A 14231-nucleotide genomic window follows, 5' to 3' on the forward strand; every position below is an offset into this window, starting at 1 on the left:
GTGGAGAGGGTACAGTTAAGGCCCCCACCTCCATTGGCAGAAGATTTTTGGAGCTGGGGCAATTGTAGGCACCTGCGCACAATGCGATTATGTCACTTCCCGGTTTACTCCCAGAAGCACCACATCGCCAGAGCCGCTTTAGCGCTCAAATCCCCAATAAGCTGGTATTTTAGGGGTTTGAATGCTAAAACAGCCGCGGTAGGGTTCCCAACTGCCCGCTTATGCCAGGCAATCTACCGCCTCTTGTTCATGTTGCCCACTGACTCTTAGCTGGTGGGTGGGCGGTTTAGTGAGGTGGGAGGTTTCGTGTCATGGCATCAAGTCGGGTTTGTTCGGGGCAGCCCCAACCGCCCTGGCTGGAGAAAAAAGCCATCTCGTCCTCCCTGCCTTGTTGCCAAACAGCTGATTGGGAAAAGCTTATCAGCGCCGAGGCTCTGGGATGGGCAGGGAGGGCCACTGGAGGGGAGGAAACAAGGCGATTCATGGCAGCAGCCTCCTAGGAAGCCTGAGGAGATGGCCCAGCCCTGGGTCCTCCTCCTGGGAAGACCCAAGCCCATGCCTTCGCCAAGCCGGGTGCTTACCTGCCACCAAACAAGGATGCCTCGAGGTAGCTCTGTTTGCCACTGACGCAGGAGAGCCCTCTTCAGCTCTCCTTCTCTCAAGATGCTAGTGGTTTATGCAGAACCTTCAGCATCACGCTGGGGGGATACTCTAGCACTTGCAAAAAAAAAACTTCTGTGGTTTCCATTGAGGTTTTTTGCTAGTGCTGAAGCGTCCCCCCAGCACAATGCTAATGGTTCTGCATAAACCCACAGAACTGGGAGACACAAGGAGGGCTCTCCTGCCTCAGTGGCAAGTAGAGCTACCTCGAGGTGTCTTTGTTTTGCGTCAGGCTTTTCCCACCTGCCCGGAGCCTTGCCACTTATCAGCAGACTCAACAGCTCCCAGGACATGGAGTAGGATATAAGGCCCATCAAAGGGGCAGAAGGAGCCCTCAGTTCTCCTGTTTCAATGGTGGCCCCTGAGATTGCCATACCAGACATTGTCAAGGGTAGGAGGCCCATCATGTCTTCTGTACAGGATTCTATGAGATATATCATAACTCTTACATCTTTAATGGTTTCCAGAAGTCAGAGCGATTTTGAGAAGCGCATAAGTGATCACACTACCAATTTAATGAATACTGAAATCAACAGGTTAATTTTGCCAGTGTAAATATTTTTGTATGCTCCCCCCCCCTCAAGTACATGTTGCAGGAATCAGGAATGCCAGCATCCAAGGGGAGCCTCGACATCACCTGGAATTACAGTTGACCTCCAGACAACAGAAATCAGTTCCCCTGGAGAAAATGGTGGCTTTGGAGGGTGGATGCTATGGAGTTATACCCTTCTGAAGTCCCTCCCCTCTTCAAACCCTCCCCTCCCCACGGTCCACTCTCCCCCAGATCTTCAGGAATTTCCCAACCAAAAGTTGGCAACCCTATGCAGGATGCGTCAGGAAGTTCGTTTTTTCTCTTGGCACTGATGAGAAAACACACAAAACAAATGTCATCTTGACCATGTGTGAGCTATTATTCAGGCTCAGTCAGAAGCAGAGAGACCTGAGATGCAAAAATGGCTTAAATATTTCTGCCCTTGTGAGTTGTATCTGTTCCAGCATATCCTGAGAGGGCATTACTTTGCTTGTAAGAAACGCCTTTGGTGCTATTCGCTGAGGATGTTGCTGAGGATGTATTGTAACCGTGGTTCCTTTTCTTGCAACAGATTCCAACTTGCAGATCTGCCAGCACAGAGCACCAACATGTTGCACTAAGAAGATGGAAGAAAGCTATCAAGCAGCTGTTCGGAGAGAGAGGATGGAGAACATCCAGACTCTAAATTTTGAACTGAAATATATGATCGTTGGTCACATCTCAGCTTTTCAAGGTAGGAATAATAGATTTAATTATTAAGGAACTTTTTATTATGAAGACGAATTATGAAGGGATATAAGTAAAATGCTATGATGAGTCAGCTATGGGTCATCTGGGTTATTGCAACAGTGACCAACTGTATACTGCTTCCAGGAAGATTGCAAGTAGGGCATGAAGACATCAGTCCTCCCTGTTTATCCTTCTCTCTGAACATAGAGGTTCCTTTTAGTTATCATGTCTAATAGCAGGCCTATTTTCACACGCTAAAGACAATACTATCTATTTCTTGTGGGTTTTACAAGCTCAGCATCACAATTTAAGTCTGTCATCCATACCTTGCAGAGATGTTCAAGCTTCAGAACATGAAATTTGCACACTTACATTCAAATGTTTGTAATGCCTGTACTGTAGAAATGAATTATAAACAATATGCCTTCCATACTGTCCTGGGTTCAAAGGTCATGAGAATGTAGACATAAGCTCATTTTTAATTTATTAAACAAAATGGAATAAAATATTTTCCCTTTGCCAATTGAGTAGCACTGGTGTTTCAATCAAGAAGGGGTCATACTTGAGAAGTGGGTAGTCTTTACTGTGTAAAGCAGAAGTGTGTACAATTGACTCCACAATTCAGATTTCATTAGAATATATACATTGATAATAATAATTGTCATTTAAAATATAACTGGAAATACATTGATAAATATTTAAACAGCTATCTGCTTGTTCTCTAAGTTATGCACTGTGCTTTTATGTTAAACAAGAGCAGCTACGAAGTGGTATCTTTAAAAATAAAATGGTGGTGTGGTTAGAGTGTCAAACTAGGGAGGCCATGATTCAGATCTCTGATCAGCCATAATGTTCATTGCATGAACTTGGGTTGTAATGCCCAGATATAAGGGCTGGTATAAAATACTAGGTACTCATATGCACACACATGGAAGCTTTGGGGAAGTTGGCATCTGGGAGCCATGAACCAACAAATCATGTTCTCTGTGCTTGATACGGCCTTTCACCAGTAGAGAGCTCTGAATTACCTTCATCTTTAGGAATGTGGTTTCTAGTTACTAAGATCACAAGACCTAGAACTTGCTTAGAGACAGCCTTCGGCCAATATCTATAGGTTATGCTAATTAGAGTGAAGTAGACACCTAATGTGCATTGGTGCTTTTGTGTATCAATCTGCTTGTCAGCAGCCATGGGCCTGCCCCATGCGAATGCATAAATGATACTGGCTTTCCTTTGTTTCTCTGGTGAGTAACTCTGCACATCTTATTTGTGGGTTATTTCACCCCCAGGTCTGTGTTTAGCTAAATAAAGAACTGTTGCTCTTTTTAACCTCCTCGTAGTTGTCTTCATTGGACTCTATAAGACAACCAGGGCACTTCAGGGCCAATCACAATCAGTCTATCTCACCTCACAAGGTTGTTGTGAAGGTATATTAGAGGAAGATAGAATAATATATTCAGCCCTGAGCTCCTTTTGTGAAGAGCAGAACAGAAAATGGATAAAAACCACAACTAAGATGTATTGAAGTGTTGATTTACCTTCTTTTGATAAAACGGGCTTAAAATGTTGTTGTATTCTGACAATTTTTGAGTTGTTGATAGAGTTTTGAATTTTTGGCTCATGCAAGGTCTGAGATTTAGTCCTTATTATCCAATCAGTTACATTTTGGGGAAAAACTTTCTGCCTGAAGCCCTAGAGATCCACTGCTAGGCAGAGTAGACAATACTGAATTAGAAGGACCAATGGCCTGACTTAATACTAGGCACCTGTATATGTCCAGACTTGCAATGCTCTTCGGACATTACCCAGGCATACCGTCCTGGGTAAAGGCTTCAGACATTACCCAGGCTCACCATCCCAGGAAGCGCACAAGCAGAACATGAGAGCAAATGCATTCTCCCATTGTTTGTTCCCAGTATTGTATTTTTTCATAACTTTGGGTGGTAGAGATTTGCTTTTGCAGTTAGGCATTTAAACTGCTTAGAGTTAGGAGGGGGCAGGGGAATGGCAATTTGTTTCATTTCACAAAGAGCTTTGAAGAAAACAGTCTTTTTTTAGTATCCCGCATAGCTTGAAAATCTGGCACCAAGTCACATTTGAGCCCTCTGCTGTGCCAAAGGGGAAATATGGAGCCATTGTTGAATGACAGTGAGTTATTCAAGTGATCTTTCAGCATCATTATAGAATAAAGCAAAGGTCAGAATAGATTAACCTGTAAGATCCTGAGGTCAGTCCGGCAGCTTTATTGCTTGACTGAGTGAAATCCGTCGCTAGACATTTCAAAGTAGCTTGAATTTACAAGCATTTTCTAGAAATGGCCATCTAAATTATTGAATTGTAAATGGTTATAAACTGGCTTTGTCCACCTGAGGTGAGAACATGCCAGAATTTCAGCTCTGCCTTCTTAAAGCCTCAAAGGTTCATTTGTTCGTTTGGTTTGTGTGAGGTTTCAAAAGGCTCTCTAAACCCTTTCTTCAGATGACACTATATAAACATTCTGTTGCTCAAGCAGGGGTGCCTTGGTTTCCCCTGCCTTTGGGTTGCCTTATTGTTGTGTCACATCATTATAACATTAAAGGCGGCATGCCTCAAACTGCTCTGCTGCAGACATAAGCCCCATTAGCTTTTTCATGAGGCTTGTGCTGGTGGGACCATTGAAACTGGACTGAATATCAAATTAGGCAATTCAGAATCTGAACAATATGCTAGATCTTCAGCAACAAATGGGCCACTCATGGGTTTCTATTTGTAACTTGTATAGAGCATTAATTTTAATGAGAATATTTCATTTCATTACTTTTATTCCCCCCCCCCCCCCATTTTTTTGCTCAGTGTTTTGGTTACCTTCTGAATAGCCTTGCTATCTGAGAAAATTTCCGAATGTTTATTTGGTTTGATTTGTAGCTGCTGAATTAAGGGTTTTAATAGAAATATAGTCTGGTATTGGGGTGGAGAAATCAAAGTTATGTATTTTTAGCACTCTCATAAATGTCTTCTGGAGGCTGCAGAAATTTCCCCCTATTTCATAGCCTGTTACACAAATGAATAATATATATATATATATATATATATATATATATATATATATATATATATATATATATATATATATATATATATATAATTATATATATAATTATATATATAGTGTGTGTGTGTGTGTGTGTGTGTGTGTGTATATATATATAGATATATAGATATATAGATATATAGATATAGATATATATAGTATACAGTATAGTATAATTATATAGTATATATTATATATATTATAATATATATATTATAAAATCCCAGAAGGTCATGTGATCAAGGTTTCTTGTGTCCTATGCTAATAGGTACAGTGTGGCATAATTATCAGAATGCTGAACTAAAGATGAAGAGATCCAGATTAAAATCCTCACTGAGCTGTGAAGCTCACTGAGTTACCGTGGGCCAATTATACACTCTCAGTCTAACCTTCCTCACAAACCATGAGGATAAAATGAAGGTAGGAACGATATACAGTGCCCTAGGCTGCTTAGAGGAATGATGTAATAGAAAGTATGAGAAAAACAGAAGAATAAGCACCCTGTACTTTGATGTCCATGATATCAAAATGAGGGGAGGCCCTTCACTTTGTCTTGAAGGTAATACTATTATTGTCATAAAGGGCAGAGGTTTCCTCATATGGCAGTAGCAATGGTATTGCAGTCCTCAGGGAACCAGAATGGATATAGGTAGGTTGCAAACTTCCAGTTGGTGCCTGGAGTTCTCCTGGAATTACAACAGATCTCCAGACTACAGAGATCTGTTCCCCTGGAGAAAATGGCCACATCGAAGGATGGACTGTATGGCATCACATACCTGCTGATCTCATTCCCTTCCCCAAATGCCACACTTTCCAGGCTCCACCCCCAAGTCCCTAGGAATGTCCCAAACTGGAATTTGCAACCCTAGGTATAGGTAATAACTTTCAAATAGCCAATATGATCGGAGGCAAAGATGTTACTTAGGGTTGCCAGCTGCCAGGTAGTAGCAGGAGATCTCCTGCTAATTCAACTGATCTCCAGCCGATAGAGATCAGTTCACCTGGAGAAAAATGGCCGCTTTGGCAATTTAACTCTATGGCATTGAAGTCCCTCCCCTCCCCAAACCCCACCCTCTTCAGGCTCCGCCCCCAAAATATCCCTCTGGTTGCAAAGAGGGACTTGGCAACCCTAATGTTACTGATATTGTGTGTGTGAAATTCACTCACAGCTGTATTACCTCAGGGAGGGAAAACCACCCTTCATATCTCATGTCTCTGCTTCCTGCCCACATACTGTTATCTGAACAGCTAGAGTTAATTCAACAAAGGCTTCAGGTTTGTACTATGTATAGAATCCCATAGATCTCTGTTACAAAGATCTTGCCTAAGCTGCAGACAGATCCAGACTGAGGCCTCCTTTCATGTGGAGAATTTGGTGGTGCTCACTTCTGCAAAAAGTCAAACTCCCTTTTGCTAGAGTCATTTTTTTTTTGAAGGGGGGGATGTTCTAGCAGTCAAGTGTTCACTGCATCTCCTGAAGGTTACTTTACTCAGAGTCTTCACTGTTATAGACATTGGGGGTGTGTTTGTGTGTTGAAAAAACTGGCGTCCAGCTTTTACTGATAGGTGGCATTGAGGGCAACAGCTTTTTGATTTAAAAAAATCCTTGCATGATCTCAGTTCCTGTAGTCAGTTGTTCTGTAAGATGGTCTGAACCCGCATCCCAAAGGGGTGATACCCTATTAATACTTATTTTTTGCATGGTTAGGAAGGTCATTTTCATCCTTCCTATTTTCTCTGGCAAATGCCCTGTTTTCATCTGTGTCTTCTATGCAGCAGATACAGAACCGGCATCCATTTTAACAGCAACATTTCTATGTAATTTTATTAATACAAAATATTGTCTAAGGCTTTCATGGTCAGAGCATCGGTTCTTGTAGGTTATCCGGGCTGTGTGACTGTGGTCTTGGTATTTTCTTTCCTGACGTTTCGCCAGCAGCTGTGGCAGGCATCTTCAGAGATACAATCTTCAATTGTATTTACTGTATTAATACAATTGGGGGAAAAGATAATTGTAGTTTCATCACAAGTATGGAGAAACAATAAAAAAGAACTTTCCAATTTAGCCAGAAGTTGTCATGCAATGTGTACTGGTTGGGTTGAAGCAGAGCCTCCCTGTATCAGGGTCCTGCAGCAGAGACTCAGGACACATTTTCAGTTACCTTTCCCCAGTCTTTCTGCAGAGGTCAGATCAAACCCAGGGCTGAGTATCTTCTGGAACTGATGCAAGACGTATTTAAAATGTAGGTTCCCAGTTTTGAGCCTAATGATGAGTTGGGTTTCCTTTTGTCAGCAGATTTTGAAATGTTTAAACTTCAGTTTTTTTGAAAATTATTTCCATGATCACTTTGCCTTGAATATAGGCATCGGATATTTCCAATGGTTACTACCTGCCTGAAGCCCTTGGGTACAGTACGGGTTAAATATCCAGTGCATGAAATAGCTAGTTGTCTGAAATGGTCAGAACATTCCTCTTACTAAGTCCCCGTGTTGCTCACCAATAATTAAAATGAAACCTTGCCCAAGGTTTTGAAAGTAAACATTACTCTGACTCTGAGACATTCATCAGTGCATAACCTTCAGTTAATTTGGCTTCTCCTGTTGGAGACAATCTAAGCCCTATGCTTGGCATCTCAAGAATTTCATCTTAAATAAAGAAATAGATGTCCTCCTCTCTGTGGGATGGAAAAACCTCATGTAATTAATCGTGGTTGCCTGTTAAGTTTATTCTTGCAATACTCTTCTTTCCTGTTCTTAAAGTGAACACTTTAAGGCTTGTGCCGTGAGAATGTTGATCGAAAAGTCTTTGGTCCTGGTCTGAACTTTAAAGCACAGTATGGTGGCCAGGAGACCACTATTAAAATAGTTCGACATGCATTTCTTAGAAGAATGGGGACCTACAAACACCTTTTTAAAATATTTTGACTATATGAAGACTTAGTTTCTAAACTGCATTCTTTTCAAGAGTTTTGACACTTGGGTAGAAGCAGAACCTTTTTAACAGCTGCCAGTGTTGCGTATCTAGTATAAGGCTAGATTAAATTCATCACATCTGTGCACAGATATTGTTCTTGGACTAGGGCCCATTTCATACATGTGGTTGGATTTAGTGCTGCTGCTGAACTCTTCATTTTCTATGAAGATTTGCATCATTAGTGCAAGCCATTGCAAGGGCAAACAATAAATCAATTGGATTCTAAAAACAATCACATAGATTTTGCTTTTACTTGTTGATGGCAAGGTGTTCTTGGTACATGGAATGGGACATATTAAAGTAAAGTTGAAACTGCTCTCATATATTTGGGCTCATAATGGCTTTCTTGAAGGTAGCAATTGTATATCCCTAGATGCAAAAGCAAGAGGAGATGACCTTTGTCTCCTTGCACACTTCAACCTGCTTTAAAGCACAAATCTCTGTTTTCCCTGTGTGGTTCCAATACTTTCTACTTTATGTGGGGATAATATTCTGCCTGTCTCTTCTTCCCAGCAGGGGGTGACTATTTTCTCTCTGAGAAATGCCACAGCTACATTTCAATAAAATTAAGGATGCTGAGGGATCTCCTATCCATCCTCATCTTGGTCTGTCTTGTTTGCCCCCCCCCTCTCTCTCTTTCTCATGTTATTTATGCTGATTGCATTGTGCATTAAAACAAGACAGCAGACATGGTCTATTGCCAGGTAGTGGGAAGAAGAGCATTTGCCTCCTATCCCTTCCTCAGTCTACCTCACGGCCTGCCTGTATGCTAACAATTGGCTTTTATGTTCAGCAGATACAGCCAGAGAGAGATTGTAGAATGGCAAACAAGAGTCACTGTGTTAACATAGAATGAAATTAGCCCCACCCCAGGAATTGTTATACACCATAAATCACCCTGTGGAAAGGCAGACCTATCAGCGCAATCGTTTTGGGTGGCAAAATCCAAATGTAAATCTCCGTTGGTAAATGGGCCTGCTGTGCGTCTTGAGTTACCTGAGTCACTCCCTTCCTGCCACCATATTCTCACTTTTTTGAGCTCTGAGTCAAACAGTCAGTAATTAGAATAACAGCATGATCTGAATGTTTTCTGTTAGTTCCAAGTGTTCTTAACTTTCCAGTTTGGATTAGTTATTGTTTACAATATTTGTTCTCCTACCGCACAAAGCAGCTTCAAATAAAAATACAGAACATGATGTTGGATCCAGTTTTTTTCAGATGGTGAAAAAAAGAAGGAGGGGTATTCTTTAGTCATCCAAAAAGGCTATGCTTGGAATAGGGTTGCCAACCTCCAGGTACTAGCTGGAGATCTCCTGCTATTACAACTGATCTCCAGCCAATAGAGATCACTTCCCCTGTAGAAAATGGCCGCTTTGGCAATTGGACTGTATGGCATTGAAATCCTTCCCCTCCTCAAACCCCTCCCTCCAAACCTCCAGCCAGTGGTGAAGAGAGCCCTGGCAACCCTAGCTTGGAATCATGGGACCTAATGGATAAAAGGCATGTGGGACCCGGGCTGTAGAAGGAATTGAGTAGCACTGATTGGAAAAGATGGGTGGATCCAACCCATAAATACTAACTATATAAAATAAGACCTGCAGTAATCAAAATCATAACCCCCCTTCTCAAATGCACAAAACCATAATAGCAACAGCAATGTAATAAAAGCAAGCAAAATAAATAGTACCATCACAGCATTAAAATAGTAAAATAGCAAGGAGGAAAAAAGTAGGAGGAACATCTTACCAGTTGATTAACATTTTTGTTCAGGACTGATTTTTCTCTCTCTAGAGCTTGGCTGTGGCCAGAGACACAAGCCCTTGGGCACAAGCGGAGCCTCTTAGCCTCTCGCTCACTGCCTGTGTCTTCAAACCAGCCCGCTAGTATCTTCAATAACTACATCTTGAGCAGGTCCTGTTTTTTCCTTGTCTGCTGGTTTATTTATATGGTGTACATCCTATTGTAAGCCACTTTGGGCCCAGGCAGGAAACAAAAGGTGTATAAATATATAAATTAACTAATTAAAGCCAGCAATAATATTAAGCTGATAAGATCTTTTAAAGTAATTTCATCCTGCAGCCCAGAGATAAAACAATGCAAACAATGCAGGGCAACAAAAAGCAGAACCAAGGCATGACTGAAACAGTGGTCACAAAACCCAAACTCTTCTGGGCATGGAGTAGCGGTCACTGGGGGTGTGGTGAGAAGGCAGTTGTGAATTTCCTGAATTGTGCAGGGGGTTGGACTAGATAACCCTGGTGGTCCAGTCCCAACTCTATGATTCTATGAAAATCAGTAACCATCAACACAAAGCCTGTGAAAAGAGGAATGTTTACCCTTGTTGCCTAGAACTTGGAAGAACTGGTACCAGGGGAACCTTTGTAGGGAGGGTCTGCCACAGTTCAGGTGCCCTAATAAAAGGTCCCTGTTCTTGGTGCTCACTCAGTTTAACGGGTTACGCACAACAGGGCTGCTATTGATTATATCAACTGCTGGGCAGGTTTGTATGGGGCAAGATGGTTCATTCAGCACCCTCATCCCCAGTCTCTTAGGCCTTTACCTAATAACCAAAACTTTGAATTTTGTCTGTAAGTGAATATAATGTAGTAGCTATGGCTCTATTTAAGGGAAAAAAAGGTTATTCTCATTGTTTAGATTAGTTGCTCTTTCACTACATATCTCTACAGTGTCCCATGAACCTCTTCCTAGCCTTCACTATAGTGTGGTGTAGTGGTCAAGAGTGGTGGTTTGGAGCAGTGGAGTCTGATCTGGAGAACTGGGTTTGATTCCCCACTCCTCCACATGAGCGGCGGCGACTGATCTGGTGAACTAGATTTGTTTCTCCACTTCTACACATGAAGCCAGCTGAGTGATCTTGGGCAAGTTACAGCTCTGTTAGAGCTCTCTCAGCCCCACCTACCTTTTGTCTTTTGTGGGGAAGGGAAGGAAAGGGAAGGTGATTGAAAGCAGTCTCCCTTAAGGATAGAGAAAATCAGCATGTAAAAACCAGTTCTTCTTCTTCTCCTTCTTCTCCTTCTTCTCCTTCTCCTCCTCCTCCTCCTCCTCCTCCTTCTCCTCCTCCTCCTTCACCACCACCACCACCACTATGCAATGCCAGAATTCTTTATGGAGGAAACTTCCATAAAAGGAAGTACTTTTTTAAAAAAAACTGGGTTCAGATTGTGCACATGTGGAAAGTTGTTGGAAGCAATGTCAAGGGTGTGATAATAAACCTTTGTTACTCATAGATACCAAAGAAAAAGCACCCTTCAAACACTTTGAGTGAAGTGGCAACAGGTGCTGAGTGTGGAACCAGAGAGAGTGAGCTCTATTCCTGTCATTTTTATGTTGAGGGTAATTTGAGGTAATGAGAATACCAATGCTGGTAATTTATTCATTCTTTTGCTATTTTCCCTGGGGATGGGCAGGACATGGTGCTTTGCAATGTCTCCCAGGCCTCAGTCAGTGAATGAGCAGGTATTAGGAATGTAAGGAAATGGTTTGTTTTAAGCTCAGCTGTTTGAGACAAATTGGATTTTCATTGGTACACTTCTCTCCTGTCCCATTTAATGGAAGGAGAAAACATGAGTTTCCTAGTGATGACTGTAATGATATGGTATTAAATGAAAAATGCTCCAAACAGTAAGGCAATTTGCAAGGAAAGCTCCTCCTTTAGCATTCTGCGCTTCGCAACTTAATGCTTCTTTAACGTTTTGTAATGAAACATACATCCCCACTGCAAAGTTTTCCAGCAAACAAGAAAGCAAAGAGTTCATGCTACTTTCTGGCACTGCATGTTGTATAGATGCCTCCATAGACCTTAAGATGGAACCCAGAAGAACAAACTGTATGTGTGTGTAGATGGCTTTTGTCTTAATGGAGGAGGGGGGTTTGGAGGTTTTATTTATTTAAACATTTTGTGCTGTATTTCCACCTGATCAGGGTCCCCAAGGTGACAAGGTGACGCAGTTCTGCTATAGATCATTATTGACACTTTCATACATTGGCTATAGTTTAAAATGAGTGCAAATGCATGTCTATTTAGAAGGCTGTGGCTCTTTGTCTACCCCTCCCCATATTCTAGGTAACTGGTGTTCATCATGGAGTTCCTAGACACACAGTAGATATCTGGTCTAGTTTGTCAGCATAGGCAGTAAAAAGACTATATCCACATGTTCAAGTCCTAATCCATAACCCATGGAATATGGGTTTATATAGACACTCATGCACCTGTACAGGCATGAACACCAACCTAGACTGAAGTGCCCATCATGGCAATTAATAATAATACTTAAGATTTACATAATACTTTCAGTGTTCAAAGAACTTCAATGAATGGGCCGTGGATCAATGGTAGAGCCTCTGCTTTGCATGCTGAAGATCCTAGATTCAATCCTGGCATCTCTAGTTAAAAGAATCAGGTAACAGTTGATATGAAAAAGAAAAGAGGAGTTGGTTTTTTATATGCCAACTTTCTCTACCACTTAAGGAAGAATCAAACCGGCTTACAATCACCTTCCCTTTCCCTCCCCACAACAGACACCCTGTGAGGTAGGTGGGGCTGAGAGAGCTCTAAGAGAGCTGTGACTAGACCAAGGTTACCAAGATGGCTTCATGTGGAGTAGTGGGGAATCAAACCTGGTTCTCCAGATCAGAGTCCACTGCTCTTTACCACTTCACCACGCTGGCTCTCAAGACCTCAGTGTAAATTTCTGGACAGCCTCTGCCAGTAAGAAGTAATAGTACTGAGTGAGACTGATAGTCCAGTAATCTGATTCAGTATAAAGCATCTTTATGTCTATATGTTCACATACATTATCTTGTAATCCTTACAACAGCCATGCAAGGTAGCACACTACTGGCTCCTATCTTACATATGGGAATAATGAGATTGTTTGCTTAAGGGCACCATTGTAGAAGTGTATTTTGAACAGATCCCAGATCACTGATAATTCTTTTAGCCACTAAACTACACAGCTCTCAGATTTAGAATAGAATAATGTGGATTACTTGGTGCAGTTGCACCAATAAAATGACATTATTTCTGTGTTTTTTTTACAAACCAGCTCAGAAAAACCTCTGGGATAAGCTGGCAAGAGTTGATTAGGCATGTTGATTTGCAATGATGTGTTTAAAACCAAGCAGGCTTTGATTGAAAATATCCATCCTGGTTTGTAGTTAATTACCAAATGAGGTCCAAGCACAGTGCTGGTGAATGGATTGCCTCCAAAATCAATGAGCTATTTAAAAACCGAGCAATCTCAGCTGTGGTTTTTATTACTTGCTGTGTGGTGATAGAGAGCAAAAGCTGCTGTTTCAAAATAGACTGTCATGATGCCTACATGCTAGGCCCCTTAGTCAGAGAGCTGGTTACCACCCGCCTTTCCACATGTGTAATGGTACTAAGTATAGCTCTTCTCCTTATTGACCTATTGTGCACAAGCCTAGCCTGAGGCCTTTGGCACAGATTCTTTTCTCACACAGAGCAGTGCAACCAAAGTCCTCATACTACCCTTCTGGATACCATTTCTTCCTATTCAAATATTCCCAAAGCTCCTTTTGTTTTATATTAAAAGGGCCACGTTTCTAAAAAAAGAATTCATATTGAAAGTGAATTAACAGGCCAGAGAGAGCAGGGTATTAAATTGAAATAATAAACAAATAAATAAATACAATTTATTCAAATATTGTCGCAGTTAGGGTTGCCAGGTCCCTCTTCGCCACCGGTGGGAGGTTTTTGGGGTGGAGCCTGAGGAGGGCGGGGTTTGGGGAGAGGAGGGACTTCAATGCCATAGACTGCAATTACCAAAGTGGCCATTTTCTCCAGGTGAACTGATCTCTGGAGGTTGACAACCCTAGTCACAGTACTTCTCCATGTTAGGTTTTACTTATGGGAGCGAACTTGCCAGTCACTCCCATGACAAAAATCATAAAATGGGAAGGATTTAAGTTAATTATGTGGGTGCAACCATGTTGCAATTTTTGTTGTGAGAGTGACTTTCAGAGGCACCACAGATCCAGTGCCAAAATGTTGCCATTCCTAAAGAAGTGACCAGTCCTTTTAATCTGTTCCATTTTACCTCCTCCTCCCCAGCTGTTTTAGTACATGTGAAGTTGGTTTTCAATTACTCTGCAGATAGTTGCTTACAGAGAGTTGGTTAGGAGACAGATTTGTCAGGCAGCTGCTACCTTCAGAACTGAAGCTATTGGGCTCATTTGGACTCACATACGATCACTTTCGCTGAATCGGGGTGGGAATCACTCAG

At 41.7% G+C, this 14231-nt stretch overlaps 1 protein-coding gene across 2 annotated transcripts in view; it reads left to right on the top strand.

Annotated features, from left to right (window-relative positions):
- Positions 1 to 14231, top strand: part of LOC130478010 (glypican-5-like) — a 525642-nt gene that overhangs the window by 35157 nt on the left and 476254 nt on the right. Inside the window, exon 2 of one of the 2 annotated variants that reach the window (XM_056850119.1) lies at positions 1764 to 1925. In XM_056850119.1, coding sequence (XP_056706097.1) covers positions 1764 to 1925 — 162 coding nt within the window. Of the gene's footprint in view, positions 1 to 1763; positions 1926 to 14231 lie in introns of those variants that run through there. The other variant, XM_056850120.1, reaches the window with a different exon arrangement.

The sequence above is a fragment of the Euleptes europaea genome, chromosome 5, assembly GCF_029931775.1.
Source record: "Euleptes europaea isolate rEulEur1 chromosome 5, rEulEur1.hap1, whole genome shotgun sequence".
NCBI lineage: Eukaryota > Metazoa > Chordata > Lepidosauria > Squamata > Sphaerodactylidae > Euleptes > Euleptes europaea.